This window comes from Micropterus salmoides, unplaced genomic scaffold (assembly GCF_014851395.1).
Source record: "Micropterus salmoides isolate LMB-PRFRI ecotype aquatic unplaced genomic scaffold, ASM1485139v1 Ms_hic_scaffold_17, whole genome shotgun sequence".
In the NCBI taxonomy this organism is placed as follows: Eukaryota; Metazoa; Chordata; class Actinopteri; order Centrarchiformes; family Centrarchidae; genus Micropterus; species Micropterus salmoides.
In genome coordinates, this window is record NW_024040817.1 from 21,735,788 (window position 1) to 21,751,172 (window position 15,385).

A 15,385-nucleotide genomic window follows, 5' to 3' on the forward strand; every position below is an offset into this window, starting at 1 on the left:
AACTGATTCACTTTCAAATGTTTGTGTCTAAATCAATCAATCAGTCAATCTGAGGAGTTCTTAGTATTAGGGTGGAAATAGAAAAGAAGCATTTTACTGCTCAAAGGCTTGATTTAATAGCTGATGTAAACCTCTTGCAGCATCATTTCATTGTTTTTTTTCATGCTCATGAAAATCCTTGTCGTTTCTGCAACAACTTCAGTTGTATGCTGTCATTTGAAAAACATCGACATACGTTTAAAACAAACCCCAAAGAGAGTGAGTTTTGTGTGGTAAATTTTATTCAGTTTCACACAGTGAGATACAGCCTGAAGGTTTCATTTGCACATGACAGATTGAATTACATTACAATTAGACAAGATTTTTCTGCAGTCACAATAACATTATTGTCCTTGGCACATTAATCAGTTTGGTTTAAGTTCAAGTTTGTGTGAATCAACTTAATATCGGAAATGCATTAAAGTTCCAAGCATCTATTTTACACTCCAAGAACCAGGAAGGCCATTTATTTTCTAGATAAATCCTTTGAAATGTCAAAAAAATATTGAAAAAAAATGTCCATCACAGTTCCCCAGACCCCAAGGTTACATCTTCAAATATCTTGTTTTGTCTGATCAACACTACAAACCCCCAACATATTCAGTTTACAATAATATAAAACAGACAAAGGCAGCTGACATTGGAAGTCAGTGAACATTTAACAATTTGGCTAAAACAATCTGGGAACAAATCGATTATCAAAATAGTTGATGAATAATTTTCTGTTGATGGACTAATCGTTTGTGAATGACTCAATCAAATCGTTTTATTATACATGCAGAGCACATACAAAATGTCAGCTGCACACTTGCCTTTAACATGGAAATTGCCCAAGCCATAAGACAACATCTTAAACTGATTTCTTCTAAGTGCATATGCAGGCAGCAGAGTTGCTGGCTGGGGGCTAAACAGGGAAAAGACAAAAATGACAGGGATTTCACCATTGAATCCCTTTAGCAGGCCGCTGACACATGAATGAGGGCAAAGAGAGAGAAAGGAGAGAATAGAGAGCGAGTGAGGGAGGGAGGGAGAGAGAAAAAAAAAGAGTAGACAACCAATTTGGGAGTAATGCAACTAAAAACTGACAAGTGTAATTTCATCCATCTGGGCCGATGTGTAAAAAGCGCTGCTCTGAACATTCCCCATGATTCCCCCTGATTGATCTTCCCCTGGTCTGAAACACCTATTATTAGCCACGAGCCTAATAGCACCAGGATGGCTCAGCGCTCTCCCAGGGGCCAATTCTCCGGTCATCTGCCCCTCACTCACCACAGCTGTGGAAACCAACCAGGGAGAGGGAGGAGAGGGGGGAGGTGAGGAGGAGATAGAGCTGCCAAGAGGGGATGGAGGCGTACCTATTGGGGTGTGGGCTGGAAAAAGGGGGAGAGAGGTGTGGGGTTAGGGAGAGGGAGCGAGGTTGAGGGGAGAAGAAGAGAGGGGTAGAGTGGGCATGAAGAGGAATATGGAGAGGAGAGAAGGGGACTGGATGGAGGAGAGATGGAGACCAGTGCCTGGACATACATGGGGGTGATGGAGAACATGAGAGGAAGGTGGGCGTGATGGAAAAGCCAGGGGGAAATATTGGAGAGGGGAAAACAGGGAGACAAAGAGGAAAAAAGTTATTCATAAGCATATATATCCTAAAAGAAATCGATTTCACATTCTGCTGATTGTCACCACACAGTACCTTTACTAGCTTAGTGCTCATTTTAATTATTCAGGTGGGAAAAAATCTGTGAAAAGGTTATCGCCAGGACATGATGCCTGACTCACATTGATCTTTCAAGTTCCCCAGGTGAGGAAGCTGCACTCACACGCTAATACAATACACCAGAGAAAGCTTGACAGAAGGCACAATGAGCTTGTTTAAATTGAATTAAAACTACAGGCCATGCAGTAGTTTCAGGCATAATGATGCAATGGTTATCCCTTGATTTTTCTTTTTTAATGGTTTGATTTTAAACTCTCTGCAGTGCACTACTGAGGTTTTTAATTTTCTTTCATTAAGCTCATTTCAAATTAGCCGAACTAACCTTAAACTGTAACACTTCTTAGCGTTTATGAGCAGCATACGAACCATTCATTTTATGTTTACATAATGCTAATAAATGCTAAATAGGGGGACCTAAAGTGTCACCAATTAAATCATGAAATTGCTTTGTTTGATTCACTCAAATATTCAAGGTTGAACAAACTTAGAATAAGTGTGGCAAATTCATTTTGTAAACAATAATAAGGAAAGACAGTGTTCAAGGTCCCAAACCCAGATTTGACATTCGTCCAAGGTTAGATGCCAGCAATAAGGAAGTTTGCACCATAAAACTGAATGAGAAGAGTTGACTGGATTAAGGTCAGAAGTCATCTGTTAATTGCCCCTTCAGTCTCTTTGATTGAGTGAGCCCTCAGGTGAGGCGTAATGCATTTTCAAGGGCAATGATGACAATAATTGGCTACCTTCACTCCAACAAAATCGACAAAGTCCTAAAAATCTCTCCACTCCAATCTGACAGTTCAGAGCAAATGAAAATAAAGGCCCTGAGGGCTTTCCAGGCAACGAATTAATAACTGTGATATTATGCGGCTGGCTATGGACATGAGCTCCCAGCCAAATCATTAAGCTGATCTGTGATCTATGGTTTGTTCACTCAGACTGTCCAGCTCACAGGTGTTTCCCAGCAGTTAAAATGACAGTTAAAAAGCTCATATCTTAATTTCCAGTGTTTACATGGTCTTGTCCTGCTTGATTCATAAATTCAACCTTATTTGATTTCAAGAATGAAACGTGGCATAATGCTGCAGGTCACTAATGAGACTTTGCCTACTATTTTTTTAAATCATTTTTAGTTTTAGCTGTGACCAGACAACAGACGTTCTGATTTTAAAAATAAGTCATGTTAATGCCCCTTCTCTGCATTATACTCTTTGTGTAGTACAGTGAAGCCATCGTAGATTCCTAATCCTGTGACAGTAAGAGATTTTTAATGTGTCTGAGTAGTGCTCAGCGATTGGTGATTTCTAACATTTAGTTTTTTTTAAACCTACTATAATAATATTTCTGTAATATTCTGTTTTTGTAATATTTTACTTTTTTTCTGTTCTGTTTTTTTCAGGGGGGTGTTTTAAAGATGAACTGCACTATAATAGCAAATACAAGATTTAAACACTTTAAAACGAACTGGAGATGTAATGAATGTAATGAGGCTGATGATTAGGATGATAATGGCAGCAACAGCAACAACAGAAGCACCAAAATAAACATCAAGAGCCAGCTAATAATAATAGTAGTAGTAGTAATAATAATTATGGTGATGATGATGCAGGTGTAAGAGCTGTGAGAAAGAAATTTGGTTATTTAATTGTTTTTTTTGTACAAAATATGTTAAATACAAATTAAAAAATATTTTCTATAAATAAGTGTACCTAAAAGCACAAGAGCTGCATCTTTGCAGGGTAGAATTAAATTGTGGCATAAAGAAAGACTTTACGTGACCTGATGAGTCCTTAAAGGAAACACATAATTTGTTAGGTGTTTGCACTTTTACTAACTATGCATTTGTCAGCCTAAAAGTGTTTTTAAGTTATTTTTGTTAAATAAATAAATAACCTGAAATTAATTTTAATTTTAATATTTGATTGCAGGCCTGCTGTTTGCACAATATCAGTTACTCCAACTGTTAAGCCTGCAAGAGCACAAGACCAAAACCCAGCCTGATCAGAAATGCAGTTTCAGGTAGGAGTGTCTTAAGGTGCAGCAGACAAAGGTCCACAGCTATCACCTGACAAACTCCTACAACCCCACAGCTCATGTGAACCCGAGCAGCATCTGAGAATGAGACCCGCTCGCCCACCACACCATATTTCACCAGGTGTGACCCCTTTTCTCTTCACTTTTTTTCCACTTCAGTTCACACCGTGCTCTTAAATTACAAGCTCTTTTATTTTGCAGTCAGTGTTGGCTATTGTGTGCAGCACTTCCTCCAGTGAGGCATTCTTTCCTATATGAGAGAGCCAGGACTTCCCTGTTGGAGCGCACACTATTTTGTTATTAGTTTGTATTGTTGTGTGCATGGAGGATATGTGAGTGTGTGTGTGAGTGTTGTGGGGAGGGGTGGTGGGGAAAGGGGGTGTGGGGGGGGAGGGCAATGTAGGTGAGAAATCTATCCACAAAATATTCCCACCAACAGTACTTTGACAGTGTTCTGCAGAGTTTAATCCTGTGTAAGATCAATAACAGTCTATATTTTCTCTAGTGCCATTTTAAAGTGCTTCATGGAGAGTTTAGTGCTCTTTTTCACTGTTTATTTTTCTTTTATGAGCTTCATCTGGTTGCATTTGCAGATGAGCCTCAGTTTCAGGTCTTAGTGAGATTTTAAAAGGCCAAATAGTGGCTTTATTTATCCAGCATATGCTCCAAATTTTCTCTCACTGTCATCATTATCCTATAAAGATATACTTCACATGTTTACTATTAGCCAATAAAACTGTGTTCCTATCAGTCCAGGCCTTACAATGCACACAATTCAATTTATAATAAAAGGGCTTTATATTTGACTTTGTTATTCTGTATGATGTGAAACAAAGAAGTGAGTTCCACTTATTTGTCACTTATTGAGTAAAAACATCCTTCCATCCAAGATAGGTTTCCTGGAGGATACCAGACCTTGTTAAGAATCCAGCCATTTTAATTACCATTAATTTCCAAAGGAGAAACGTTAATGGTTCCTGTACTAATGCTATCGTGCAGTGTAACAGTCTGTTATTCTGTACTTGCACAGTTGCATTGGGAATTTATATTTCGTTTTCTATCCATTGTGAGGGGTTCTCTGTAATCCAGTGTTTCAGGTGTCATTTCTCCATCTATCAGGCTCCACGCAGCGCGTGGCACGCACTAGAGGCGCGCTCGGAGTCGAGGTTTTAAACCACCTGCCTGCTGGGACACAGACAGTAACCCCGTCCTGCACTGATGATGGCCTCGCCTCACGATCCGTCTGTGTCACTGATAAATAATCCTCAGATTACGGTTAACTATATTATCTTAACGAAATAAAAAACACTAGAGGCCTAAAACATTCTCCATCCTGCTTGTTTTTTTTAACCTGCTACAATGATATTTCTGTTGTTTTCAGTTTTAAAATAGTATTGTTCATATTTTACATTTTAGAGTTTTGATGTAATTTTTTTTAAAGAGTACAAAATTTAAACGAACTGGTGATGTGATTAATGCAATGATGATTATTATGGCGATAACAGCAGCAACATGACCATCAAGCCCACAAATAATAATAATAATCAACATAATAATGTTTAGACACAATATGCTTGAAAATAACAAATATTAAAAGCAATAACTGACGACTACTATATTTTACATACATGTATTTACTATGTGTGATCAACCTTTTACAACCCAGGTTTGCGAAGTTCTGATAAAACCGGATTTCGTCCTTCCATATTAATCCCCCACCCCTCACTGTGACCGGTTACTGTTCATTTGCTTAATGTTTAAATATTTCAGGAGTTTGCTTAATGCTCCTCGTTGTCAAATACTCTTTCTTAATTTCTCCCTCTCTTTTTTCTCTCTCTCTGTCAGGAAAAGATGAAAAGGCGCTCTAATTATTCCAGGAGGTTGGGAAATAAATGATTGTCTTTGAAGTAGGCCCGGGCCTTGGACTACATTAGAAGCCAAGCATGTGATTTGCAACTGTTGAAGTAAAACCCTCACTCTGCTGCAGGAAAGAAAAAAAAAAACGGGAAATGAGGAGGGTGGATTCTCGGCAAAAGAAAATGGTATCTTTGTTTGCTCCCCTTTGTTTACCAGGGGATTCTTTCTCATTTTTCCTCTTTTTTTCATTTTTACTAATTCATTTCAATGGCTTTCAAACTGGAAAATGGAAATGTTGCTCCTGCCCTCTATTTCGGCGGCAGCGTCCTGGCAACAGAGCAATTTTCTATCATCAGGGATAAACGGCATCGAACAGTACATTCTGATAAAAAAGAGCCCATGATTGCTGGCCTTCCTGTCTGTCATCTATCGACCAAATCCTCTCCTTCAAGACCGACCACTGTGCTGTCAGACCTAATAATGTCGCGTATTAAGTCGGGGGGGGGGGGGGGGGGCAATGCACTCCCCGGCACTCACTAGTCTTATTTGTCACCAACATCAAAAAAAGTTGATCTGAATTTTGATATAGCTCCTTAGTTATTGACTTGGTGTAGAGGGTCATATAGTTAGGCGTCTTCACCAGGTCATAGACTGGCTATAACCAGCAACACTGAGCCTAAACTGATTTTAATATATATGTATGGCCATACAACTGCAGATGGAAGACAGGATGTATAACCCGTATATCTTCCTCCTTGGCTACATCTCACTGCATTGTCTTAATAACGTTGATAATATGGCCATAAATGTAGGGACATTGTGGCCATTTCCATACCCTTCTTCTGATCACGATTTCACCATTTCAGAAACACGCGACAAAATATAAAAACCATAGTGCAGGAAACCGAGCAACATAATCACTCAGGTGAACCTAAACGTGCAGTGAGAGAAGGCGACAAGAGAAACAAGCAGTCTTAATTAGGACTCGGGCCCTGAGTGGGACCAGTGCAGCTTCAGCCGTGCCAAATTAAATCCATTAGTCTATGAGAGGCTGTGAAGACTCAGTGGCGCAGGCCTTTGCCTATTTGTGGTCATTTAGCTCCACTGCCATCACGCTACACTGGGTCCATCTGAAGGCTCTCCTGCACCTGGGGCCATGCATATGCCAATTTTGCCATTTACTCGAGAGATAATGCAATCCTAATTTATGATGCAAAACTTATTGTAAACAGTCGTCTGCCTGGGAGCGCATGGTTTTCTTTATGACAAAACCACACTAATTTTTCTTGGTGTAGTTGCACGCTTTTACAAAACACATCAAAGCTTTGCATAAGTGGTTTTGCATTAGGACGCTGTGCGCAATTTATGTGCGTAAAAGCGGCGCACCACTATTTTGGCATTAAAGGCTGATCGGTGATCATTTTGGACTGGTGTGTGCGTGTGTGTGTGCCCCCCCGCGCGCGCGCGCGAGTGCGTGTGTGTGAGAGAGAAAGAGAGTGGAGTGCTGCCTTGTTACAATGAACCATGTTATACTGACAGCTGTGTAGTATGCATCTGCGCTTCCCTCTCGCCACTTCCCGCCCTTCACACTGCAGAGATGTAGAGTCGTCGACGCCTGAGTGTCTGTGCAGCGCCAGTGGCTTTGCCTTGTGGAGAAGGGAGACGTGTTGTTTAAGTGCCTCCCGGGCTCTTTCTGCAGTGACAAGCCTCAGCCTCCCCAACCGCCCGGGTCCCCGAGCAGCAAAAGGAGGTGGATTTCCATGTGAGCCAGTCAATAGCTCGTAGAGGGACCGACCGCAAACGCCAAGTCACTAGCTGAAATTATGACCTGAGTCTTGCAGGAACTCCGTGTCAGAGCTCAGATATGATTAACACGTGTGGCCAGATGCGGAGTTAAAACAGCCAGTGACACACATTCAGAGAGAGGAGGAGAGAGAAGAGAGGGAACTAGTTATTTTACTTTTTTTAACTGGTCTGGTTAGTGCATAAATCGACCCTGTTATATGTGCGTAAATGACCTCACCTAAGTGCGTACTGATATTACCACTTTAGGTTATCCTGAATAATATTCAAACTGACAGTGACTGCGTAAACCACAAAAACGCCAGGTTACAGACGCAAGATAAAATATTCTCAGCTTTCATGTTCCCGACACAGACAGTGGAAGTCAGGGAAATCCCAGGCCTGGAGTGATTTTAGAGAGTCATTCATCAACGTTTATAAGACAGCTGGAAATAAAGACCACTTCTGTTAAACCACCACGGCCATTGATTGTGCTGAAGGTCAATCATCTACTTAGGGACAAAGTGATTTTTAGATTTGCCGCTGAACGCTGTTCATTTTGTGATTGACATTTTTACGAAGTGAAATATTAAATAATTTCTCTCCAGAACAAGGCTATGAACTCCTAATGGGACAGAGTACAACATCAAGCATCATGCAGCAGGTGAGGCGTGCGTTAGGGGCATCACGTCTCATCTTTTAAATGTTAAAAACGTTTGGCACAAACGCAAACTGATTTCTAATAAAATTAAATGATCGTTTAGCCTATACATTTTGCCCACTGATAACATCACATACAGGCCGCCGGTTTCTTCACATGCCTTGCCAATTAGACACGGCTGTCAGCATGCACAAGGTTACATCTTAAACATCTCAAAAGCACCAAGGTCTAGTATGTCATGTTCTCTCTATTCTAACAAATCCGTCCTTTCAGCACTCCATTTAATCTCAGTGTGCCTAAAGACGTTTCCCAACACGCCTGCGGGACACCAAGACTTTGACATTAGTTATCCCGCAAATTATAAGTCCTGCGGTGGGCGCACAGATGATGCTGCAAAAACCTAAAGAATGAAAACGTCTCATCCAATCGAGCCCGGAGATTTTAGCCCGCAGGGAAGCGACTACCTTCGCTGCAAAGCATGTAGGTCTTTGTAGTAGCACTCAAAGGCGATTAGAAAAGGTATAGGATCTGGTTTCTCCTCTGCGTGTCCAAGTGGAACACGGGCAGGGGAATTGGCCACTATGTTAGATCACTGAGGGGTGACCAGGGTGTGCTGAGTCCTGCAGGGTCTGCACGGCCACACTGCTGTGTGCCTTGAGCTTGCTGAATTATCATAGGCAATAAAATCATTCATCAATGTCAGTGAACACAAAAGAGCATTCAAATGAAGCTCTTACCTGCAGCCCTCCTGACGACAAAGCATGATTATTATTATTATTATTATTTTTTTTTTTTACAAAAAATTTAAATTAAGGAGAGTCTGGAAGGATAAAACCAATCCGTCTGGATGAGTTGCGGCTCACATCCCTGCCTCTGTGCTCCTCTCTTGGTCCGCTGCTGTAAAATGATTATCCGGCTGGGTTGTGCACTTTTAAATCCCACAAAGTAAATAACAACCATAGCTGACGATAATAGCAAGGTACCAAGTTCTTGTTACAGAAAAGGAGAAAATTGAAACTAAACGCTGCATTTAGACAACCATTTTTGATAAGAGGATAATTGAGGCGACACTGGCGTATAATTAGGGGATAATTTATGCTATATCCACTTTTATTCCACCCTCCCAAAATAAATCCAGTCCATAATCATTACAGGCGAATTGTTCTTAATTTTATAGCTGCAATTTGAGTAAAGTGTGGCCGCTAATCAAATAGGTTTTCGTAGTAACTTGATTGCAACCATAATTATTTTTCATCGTTTTTTGCTGGGTGAAACCGCTGAATGCTACATTGCGGCAGAAATGTGGTGAAAGTGGTGCATGGCATGATTTGATTATCTATTGCATTAATATGAGCGGAAACAGCATTTTATTCTTATTTGCGGATCGAACATCGCAGCCCTCAGAGGCAAACTGTATAATTTACATATATTGAGGACCCTATCAGGCCTCATGTTACAACGGGGATAAAAGACACTGTCAGTTTATCTCGGTATCCACCCTTCTATCTGCAAAATAACCTATTGTACCTCAGGCATATTGTTATGTGATGTGTCACATCTACTGTATTTTGAATTGTCTGAAGATCCTTAATCATATGGTCAGTAGCCCCAGTTATAATATATGTTGCTTTCTCATCAGAGGGGGGCTCAAAGAGGGACTGCTCATTATTTCATGATCAGAAATTCTTTATAATCTAATTCGCAAATATAAAAAATCCGTGGAGTTGGAGGCCTATTTTCACTTATTTCCACGGCTATTCCACCTGTTTCAGGACTTTCCTTGACATAAACCAGATCACTTCTCCAGTATAAATAAGTATAGTGTCTTTAAAAAAAACTATTTAAATGTATGCTTGACTACTGGGATTAGTTCACACGCATTTGTAAATGTTTTGATGCTTCTAAACGATGATAGATGACTTGTGAAGATGGGTATTTAATGTGTTGCTATCTTGTAACTCATTTATTGGCATTTGGTTTGAAAATCTGTTTCGACTCTAATATTATTAATGTTTGTATAATATATAAGTAATTAATTCCTGAGGGGAGGAGGAGTTAAACGCTGAGAAAAAGAGAAGCTCATATAGACCGCTGGCTCACTGGGCTAAATCAAAGTGCGCACTAGGCTATATGTTGCGCGTCTTGCGTAATTTGGGGGTTTGGGTGAAAAACAAAATCGACTGGGCAATTCTAAAAGAGCTGGTTCTGCGTGTGAAGCTTGTCTGTAGGAATTATGCGTCGTTCCCACCATATATTATTTCCCCCATAGTTGTGGTGGGAGCTGGTAAGGTGGGTTAACTCCAGCTCAAGTCTCCGTGAAGCGCAGAGCACTGATGACGTTGGGTTGGATGACCAATCGGGAGGCGCTGCCCTTTGGAGACAAACCATTTTACTTGTAGTGTCTGCATCAAGTCTGGAAGCAAGGGCTCAATTTTAACAGAATCCACCTAAAAATCTCTCCCTTAACTTATGCCTACCGTCCACCACTTTGAATGAGAATATCACAGGACAAGGGGGGAAATAAAGACGCCTCTGGAAAATTCGGGTGTTAATAGGACAATATCTGTTCGCGGTGGATAGGGGAGAGAGACAACAGCACAGCGAGAGAGAGAAAACCGATTTGGTCTTGAGAGAGAGGGGGGTGAGTGCTCTCAAGGCAGAAAATTCGATGATGACCATGACTACGATGGCTGACGGTCTGGAGGCTCAGGACTCGTCCAAGTCTGCTTTCATGGAGTTTGGGCAGCAGTCGCACTCACAGCAGAGCTCCCCGTCGATGGCCAGCGGCCACTACCCGCTGCACTGTCTCCACTCCGGCTCACACGCTCACCACCAGCACGACAACACCCCGTATACCGGGACCAACACCTACAACAGGTCGCTACCCTACCCCTACGTGAGCCATCCGCACCACAGCCCGTACCTGCCATCCTATCACAACAACACGGGAGGACAGACAAGGTTAGACGGCACAGGTAAGAGACCCTGTTTTCACCAGCCAAGTGGAAAATGCACCGCGTCATGTCCATAACCGGCGGCTGACAGTACCATTAGCGCATACCTTCTTTTAGTATGGGTGGCCCACAGTGGGGATCAAACCTTTTCTCCCTGTCAGTGTTGGTGTCGTGCCCATGTCACCGCACGGCCACTCCAAATTCGGACGAATGGTCTTTTCAAGCGTAGGTGGGCGATTACATTGAAGAAAAATCGTGCGTAAATGGCACCAGATAATTCGAGATCCAGCCTATTGCCTTCTCCTCCTGTTTTGCCGTCCCGTTTAGCACTCCCCTCACTTCCCACAAAACCTGTTTTAATGCCCGGGGTGTGATCATCACGGCCGTGCAATCCTCACCGACTACTCATGAAAATTAGTCAGCCCGCACGCCTCGAATGTTGTAATTAGCATTTAATTGACATGTCATTACCAGCAATATCCTAAATATGACAGCGTACGGGGATTGTGGCTGCCACGGCTCTTTAAAGGCTATGCGAGGTGTCAACGTTTATCAACCCCGAATTTTCATTTTTAGACAGCTTCATTCGGCGCCTCTCAATTTATTCCCACCTTCCCGGATTATTTGACACATTTGTGTCTTTCCTGCACTGTAAAGGAAGGTAACTATAGCTGTTGGTGCTTGAATAATAAAGTTGTTTTTTTTTGTTGCAGAGCAGCAGAAAACGACAGTGATCGAAAATGGGGAAATTCGTTTTAATGGGAAAGGCAAGAAGATTCGCAAACCCCGGACAATTTATTCCAGTTTGCAGCTTCAAGCGCTGAACCACCGTTTCCAGCAAACACAGTACCTCGCTTTACCGGAGCGCGCCGAGCTGGCTGCCTCTCTAGGACTGACACAAACCCAGGTATGAGGAGGACTTTTCACTGTGGATTCTTACATTAACACCTGCAAATCATCATGTGGCATCTATTACTATAATAAAGATTGGGATATTATTATTATTATTATTATTACTGTGTTTTTTGTGGGAATGTTCTTTCTATTTATGATTTAATACTTACAGTTTCGCAGAAACTAACCAACCTTCTCACAACAGGCTCTTTATCCACACGTCTTTTATTAATTGCACGCGCCCCTCTCTGGTACTCTCTCCTCTCTCCTGCAGGTAAAGATTTGGTTCCAGAACAAGAGGTCAAAGTTCAAGAAGCTACTGAAGCAAGGCGGCAACCCGCACGAGAGCGACCCTATACCAGGCTCCATGTCTCTCTCCCCGCGCTCCCCGACCATCCCTCCAATATGGGACGTCTCGGCCTCTTCCAAAGGAGTAAACATGCCGGCCAACAGCTACATGCCCGGCTACTCTCACTGGTATTCCTCCCCACATCAAGATTCAATGCAGAGATAGACTGATGAGGCAAGAAGGTCAGCGAGCTGTGCAGAGGCCTCCGGATCTCCGCCGTGCAGTTTCCAACGTAGCCTACAATTTGTGTCAGCAGAAGAGACTGGGTGCTCAGCGCCTCTGCTGAAGGATAAAACGCAGCCAAGCCTCGGCGTGATGACACAAACAAGGGAACTAACGATTTGTTGTTTTTTTTTTAGCGTACCTGGCTGTTCAGTGGGCTCGCATATTTGTTATGCTTTCATTCATGTCAACATCTGAACGTCAATATACCAAATATTATCAGTGACATTTACGCCACTTTGGGGGCAAAGACTGCTTACACACTCTCTCCATGCGCCGTGGCGCCCAGAACCTTCAGCCATGGTGGACTCCTGACTGCTTTCTCTTTTGGTTGTTTCTCCAACATGCAAAACCAAGCAAATTGTCTGTCTGTAAATATAATCTGCGATTTTAGTTGTACATACACTTTTTATGTTTTGTCAGATTGAGTAAACCGTGACTCAAAACAGATGCCTGCTGTTGCATGATTTGAAGGAGAGAGGAAAAAATGCATTTTAAACTAGGCCTTTTTTTATGCTTCATGTTGGGCCAACATCACATTAGAACAGGCCCATTTCCCGTCACCCTGGTGTGCACGGGCTTATAACAGGCAGCATGAACATACGGTAATGACACAGTGCTCAGTGAAAAGCCCATTTCATCAGAGTAAACATTTTAAATAAATCCAAAGCGCTCAGAGGCTGATGAAGTAAGCTGCGGTGGATAGATTTATCACATGCACTCAACACCGGAGGAAATTAACTTACCCTGCCCCGCTGCTGTCTACATTCACCTCGAAAGACATTTGCTCCAGGTCCAGCTTATCTTGTCATTTCACCCTCAATTATTAGAAGTATTGACAAAATGTTTTCTCCCTTCTCTCCGTCCTAATGCAGGCCGTTAAATGCCAAGCTCCACGGGATCGATGTTGAACAAAGCAGCCAGCTGCAGTGGCGTTCAATATGAAGGAGATATTTGGGACAATTTGTGGGTTTTTATCCAAGTGAGGCTTTTTTTCCCATTCTCATAAATGCAGGCATAATTAGGGTAATTTTTGATGTAGCCCGCTGATTACAGCGTTTTTACCGTCAAAGATAATTACCTGTAATTTTCTACCACTTTTAATACTAAAAGGCATCTTTATTTGGATTTGAGGTAGCACAGATGGAACAAAAGGGAAAATTATTCGGTTATTCATATACAAATTGCTGAGAAGAGTGAGCGCTCGGGATATTATCTGAAATTACAACGCTGAAAAGCTTCATGCAGCTGTCAAGTCACGGATGTCCCACTGGCGCACATTCAGTCTACCTGGGCCCCCAGCCTGGGGCCTATCTGCTCCTGGGCCGGGCGCACCCTGATCTGCAGGCTGCAGGGAGCTCGGAGCAGCAGTCGAGTAAACATCAACAAAGCTCACAAATGCACGGTTGTGTTATTTAGAGAGAAATGACACGTTTCATCATGTTTTGCAAATGGAAAAAAGGCTTTGATGAGCTAAATCAGATGGGTTAGACAGACAGACAGACAGATAGAGAGAAGTTACATAGGCCTATATAGATAGATGTAAAGTGCAGGTGGGGGATGCAGGGAGAGATGTGTCACTTCTGGCTCTGTGAGCTCCATCAACTGATAGCTGCTGCACTATAGCAGGCGTCTCGTGTAAAAAGCACCTACAGCACCTGACAAGATTTCACCCAACATTACCACATTAACGTGTATACCTCAACAGCGCCGAAACAACCCCACAAAGACATCCACAATCCAAACACTCTCTCCTACAGATGAAAAGATATATCAGATTTTAGGAAAATGCAACATTTTATCCCATTTCTCTGTCACAGTCCCGACTGCACGATTCAGCCCAGAGTCTACTGAGGAGTAATTTTCAGTCAAGAGTGTCACAGCGTCCTCTTAAGATCAGGAACAGTCACAGGACAGGAAAAAATAAGATTTATCCTTACCTTTCTCCGCTTCTCTAACATAACCAAACAGCTCTGCGCGGTTTTACTACTGGTGGTTGAATAAGCAAATCCAGGTGGGAAAGTGTTTGCACACCCCGGTAAGCTCTTATATATTGCCTGCAAAATTAGCTGTTATTACTGTCACTGTTTAGTGATGGCGAGCTTGAAAAAAAAGCCCACTGCAATCAAGAACCAAGCGCATCTTTGCAAATTATAGGTAATTGTCAATGTCCAGATTATGATAATGGAGGCCCTAATCCTGGAGAATAATTATTGTGGAGTGTTACAGTTGAAGCTGTCCAGTAAAGCTAACTGTCATTATTTAGACTCGATTTGCAAAACGGGGGGAAACTAGCTGAGTGGAAAATGTTCGGTTGGAAATAAACGGGGGCTCTCGATATAATGGCACCACTAGTGTGTGTGCTAGAGTGTGTGTGTGTGTGTGTGTGTGTGTGTCTGTGTAGACATACAGTAGTGGTGCATGTGCGTGTGTGTGTGTGTGTACGAGAGAGATATAAAAGCGCTATGTGTACATGTGGGCACGAGGTTGTGTGCGCGCCTGAGTGTTCTTGAGCGCGCGCACGTGCGATGTGAAAAATCCAAATTTCTCGAGTGACCTGCTCGCTTTGTAATTACGGGACTTGCCGTTTAGCCTACAGCAGAAATTAGGCTGAAAACAACAACAACAAGCGCTGTGGCGTCTTTGTAGAAGGCGAGCCTTTTCTGCAGCATATTGCTCCTGTGTATGTCTGTGCGCGCGTGCGTGAGGAAAGTGTATTTAGTAGGCTGCAATCAGGAAGAGGAAGAGGATTCTGTGTCAGGTGGAAATACTAACATGCATGGGTCAGTGTGTGGGTCAGATGCAGTATTGTTTAGTGTGTGTGTGTGTGTGTGTGAGAGAGAGAGAGAGTGACAGACAAGGGGGAGGGAGGATTTTGTACA

At 42.4% G+C, this 15,385-nt stretch overlaps 1 protein-coding gene and 1 long non-coding RNA gene across 3 annotated transcripts; one reads left to right on the forward strand and one right to left on the reverse strand.

Moving 5' to 3' along the window:
* Positions 1-263: 263 nt before the first annotated feature.
* LOC119908093 lies at positions 264-13,459 on the reverse strand. 2 transcript variants are annotated; one of them, XR_005445186.1, is made up of 2 exons: positions 13,250-13,459; positions 264-1,550 (listed from the first exon to the last, which is right to left on the reverse strand). It is a non-coding gene; the product is annotated as an uncharacterized LOC119908093 (long non-coding RNA). The 2 variants fall into 2 exon arrangements; XR_005445187.1 differs by lacking the exon at positions 13,250-13,459 and adding an exon at positions 8,822-9,682.
* dlx6a (distal-less homeobox 6a) lies at positions 10,454-12,934 on the forward strand. The gene is made up of 3 exons (XM_038725836.1): positions 10,454-11,059; positions 11,752-11,945; positions 12,207-12,934. The coding sequence occupies exons 1-3, from the start codon at positions 10,753-10,755 to the stop codon at positions 12,444-12,446; spliced, it is 741 nt and encodes a 246-aa protein (XP_038581764.1). The 5' UTR covers positions 10,454-10,752; the 3' UTR covers positions 12,447-12,934.
* Positions 13,460-15,385: the final 1,926 nt, after the last annotated feature.

Coding starts and splice junctions, on each gene's coding strand:
- dlx6a (XM_038725836.1), top strand. CDS start 10,753: ATGATGACCATGACTACGATGGCTGACGGTCTGGAGGCTCAGGACTCG. Junction 11,060..11,751: donor GACAAGGTTAGACGGCACAG/GTAAGAGACCCT, acceptor TTTTTGTTGCAG/AGCAGCAGAAAACGACAGTG. Junction 11,946..12,206: donor TAGGACTGACACAAACCCAG/GTATGAGGAGGA, acceptor TCTCTCCTGCAG/GTAAAGATTTGGTTCCAGAA.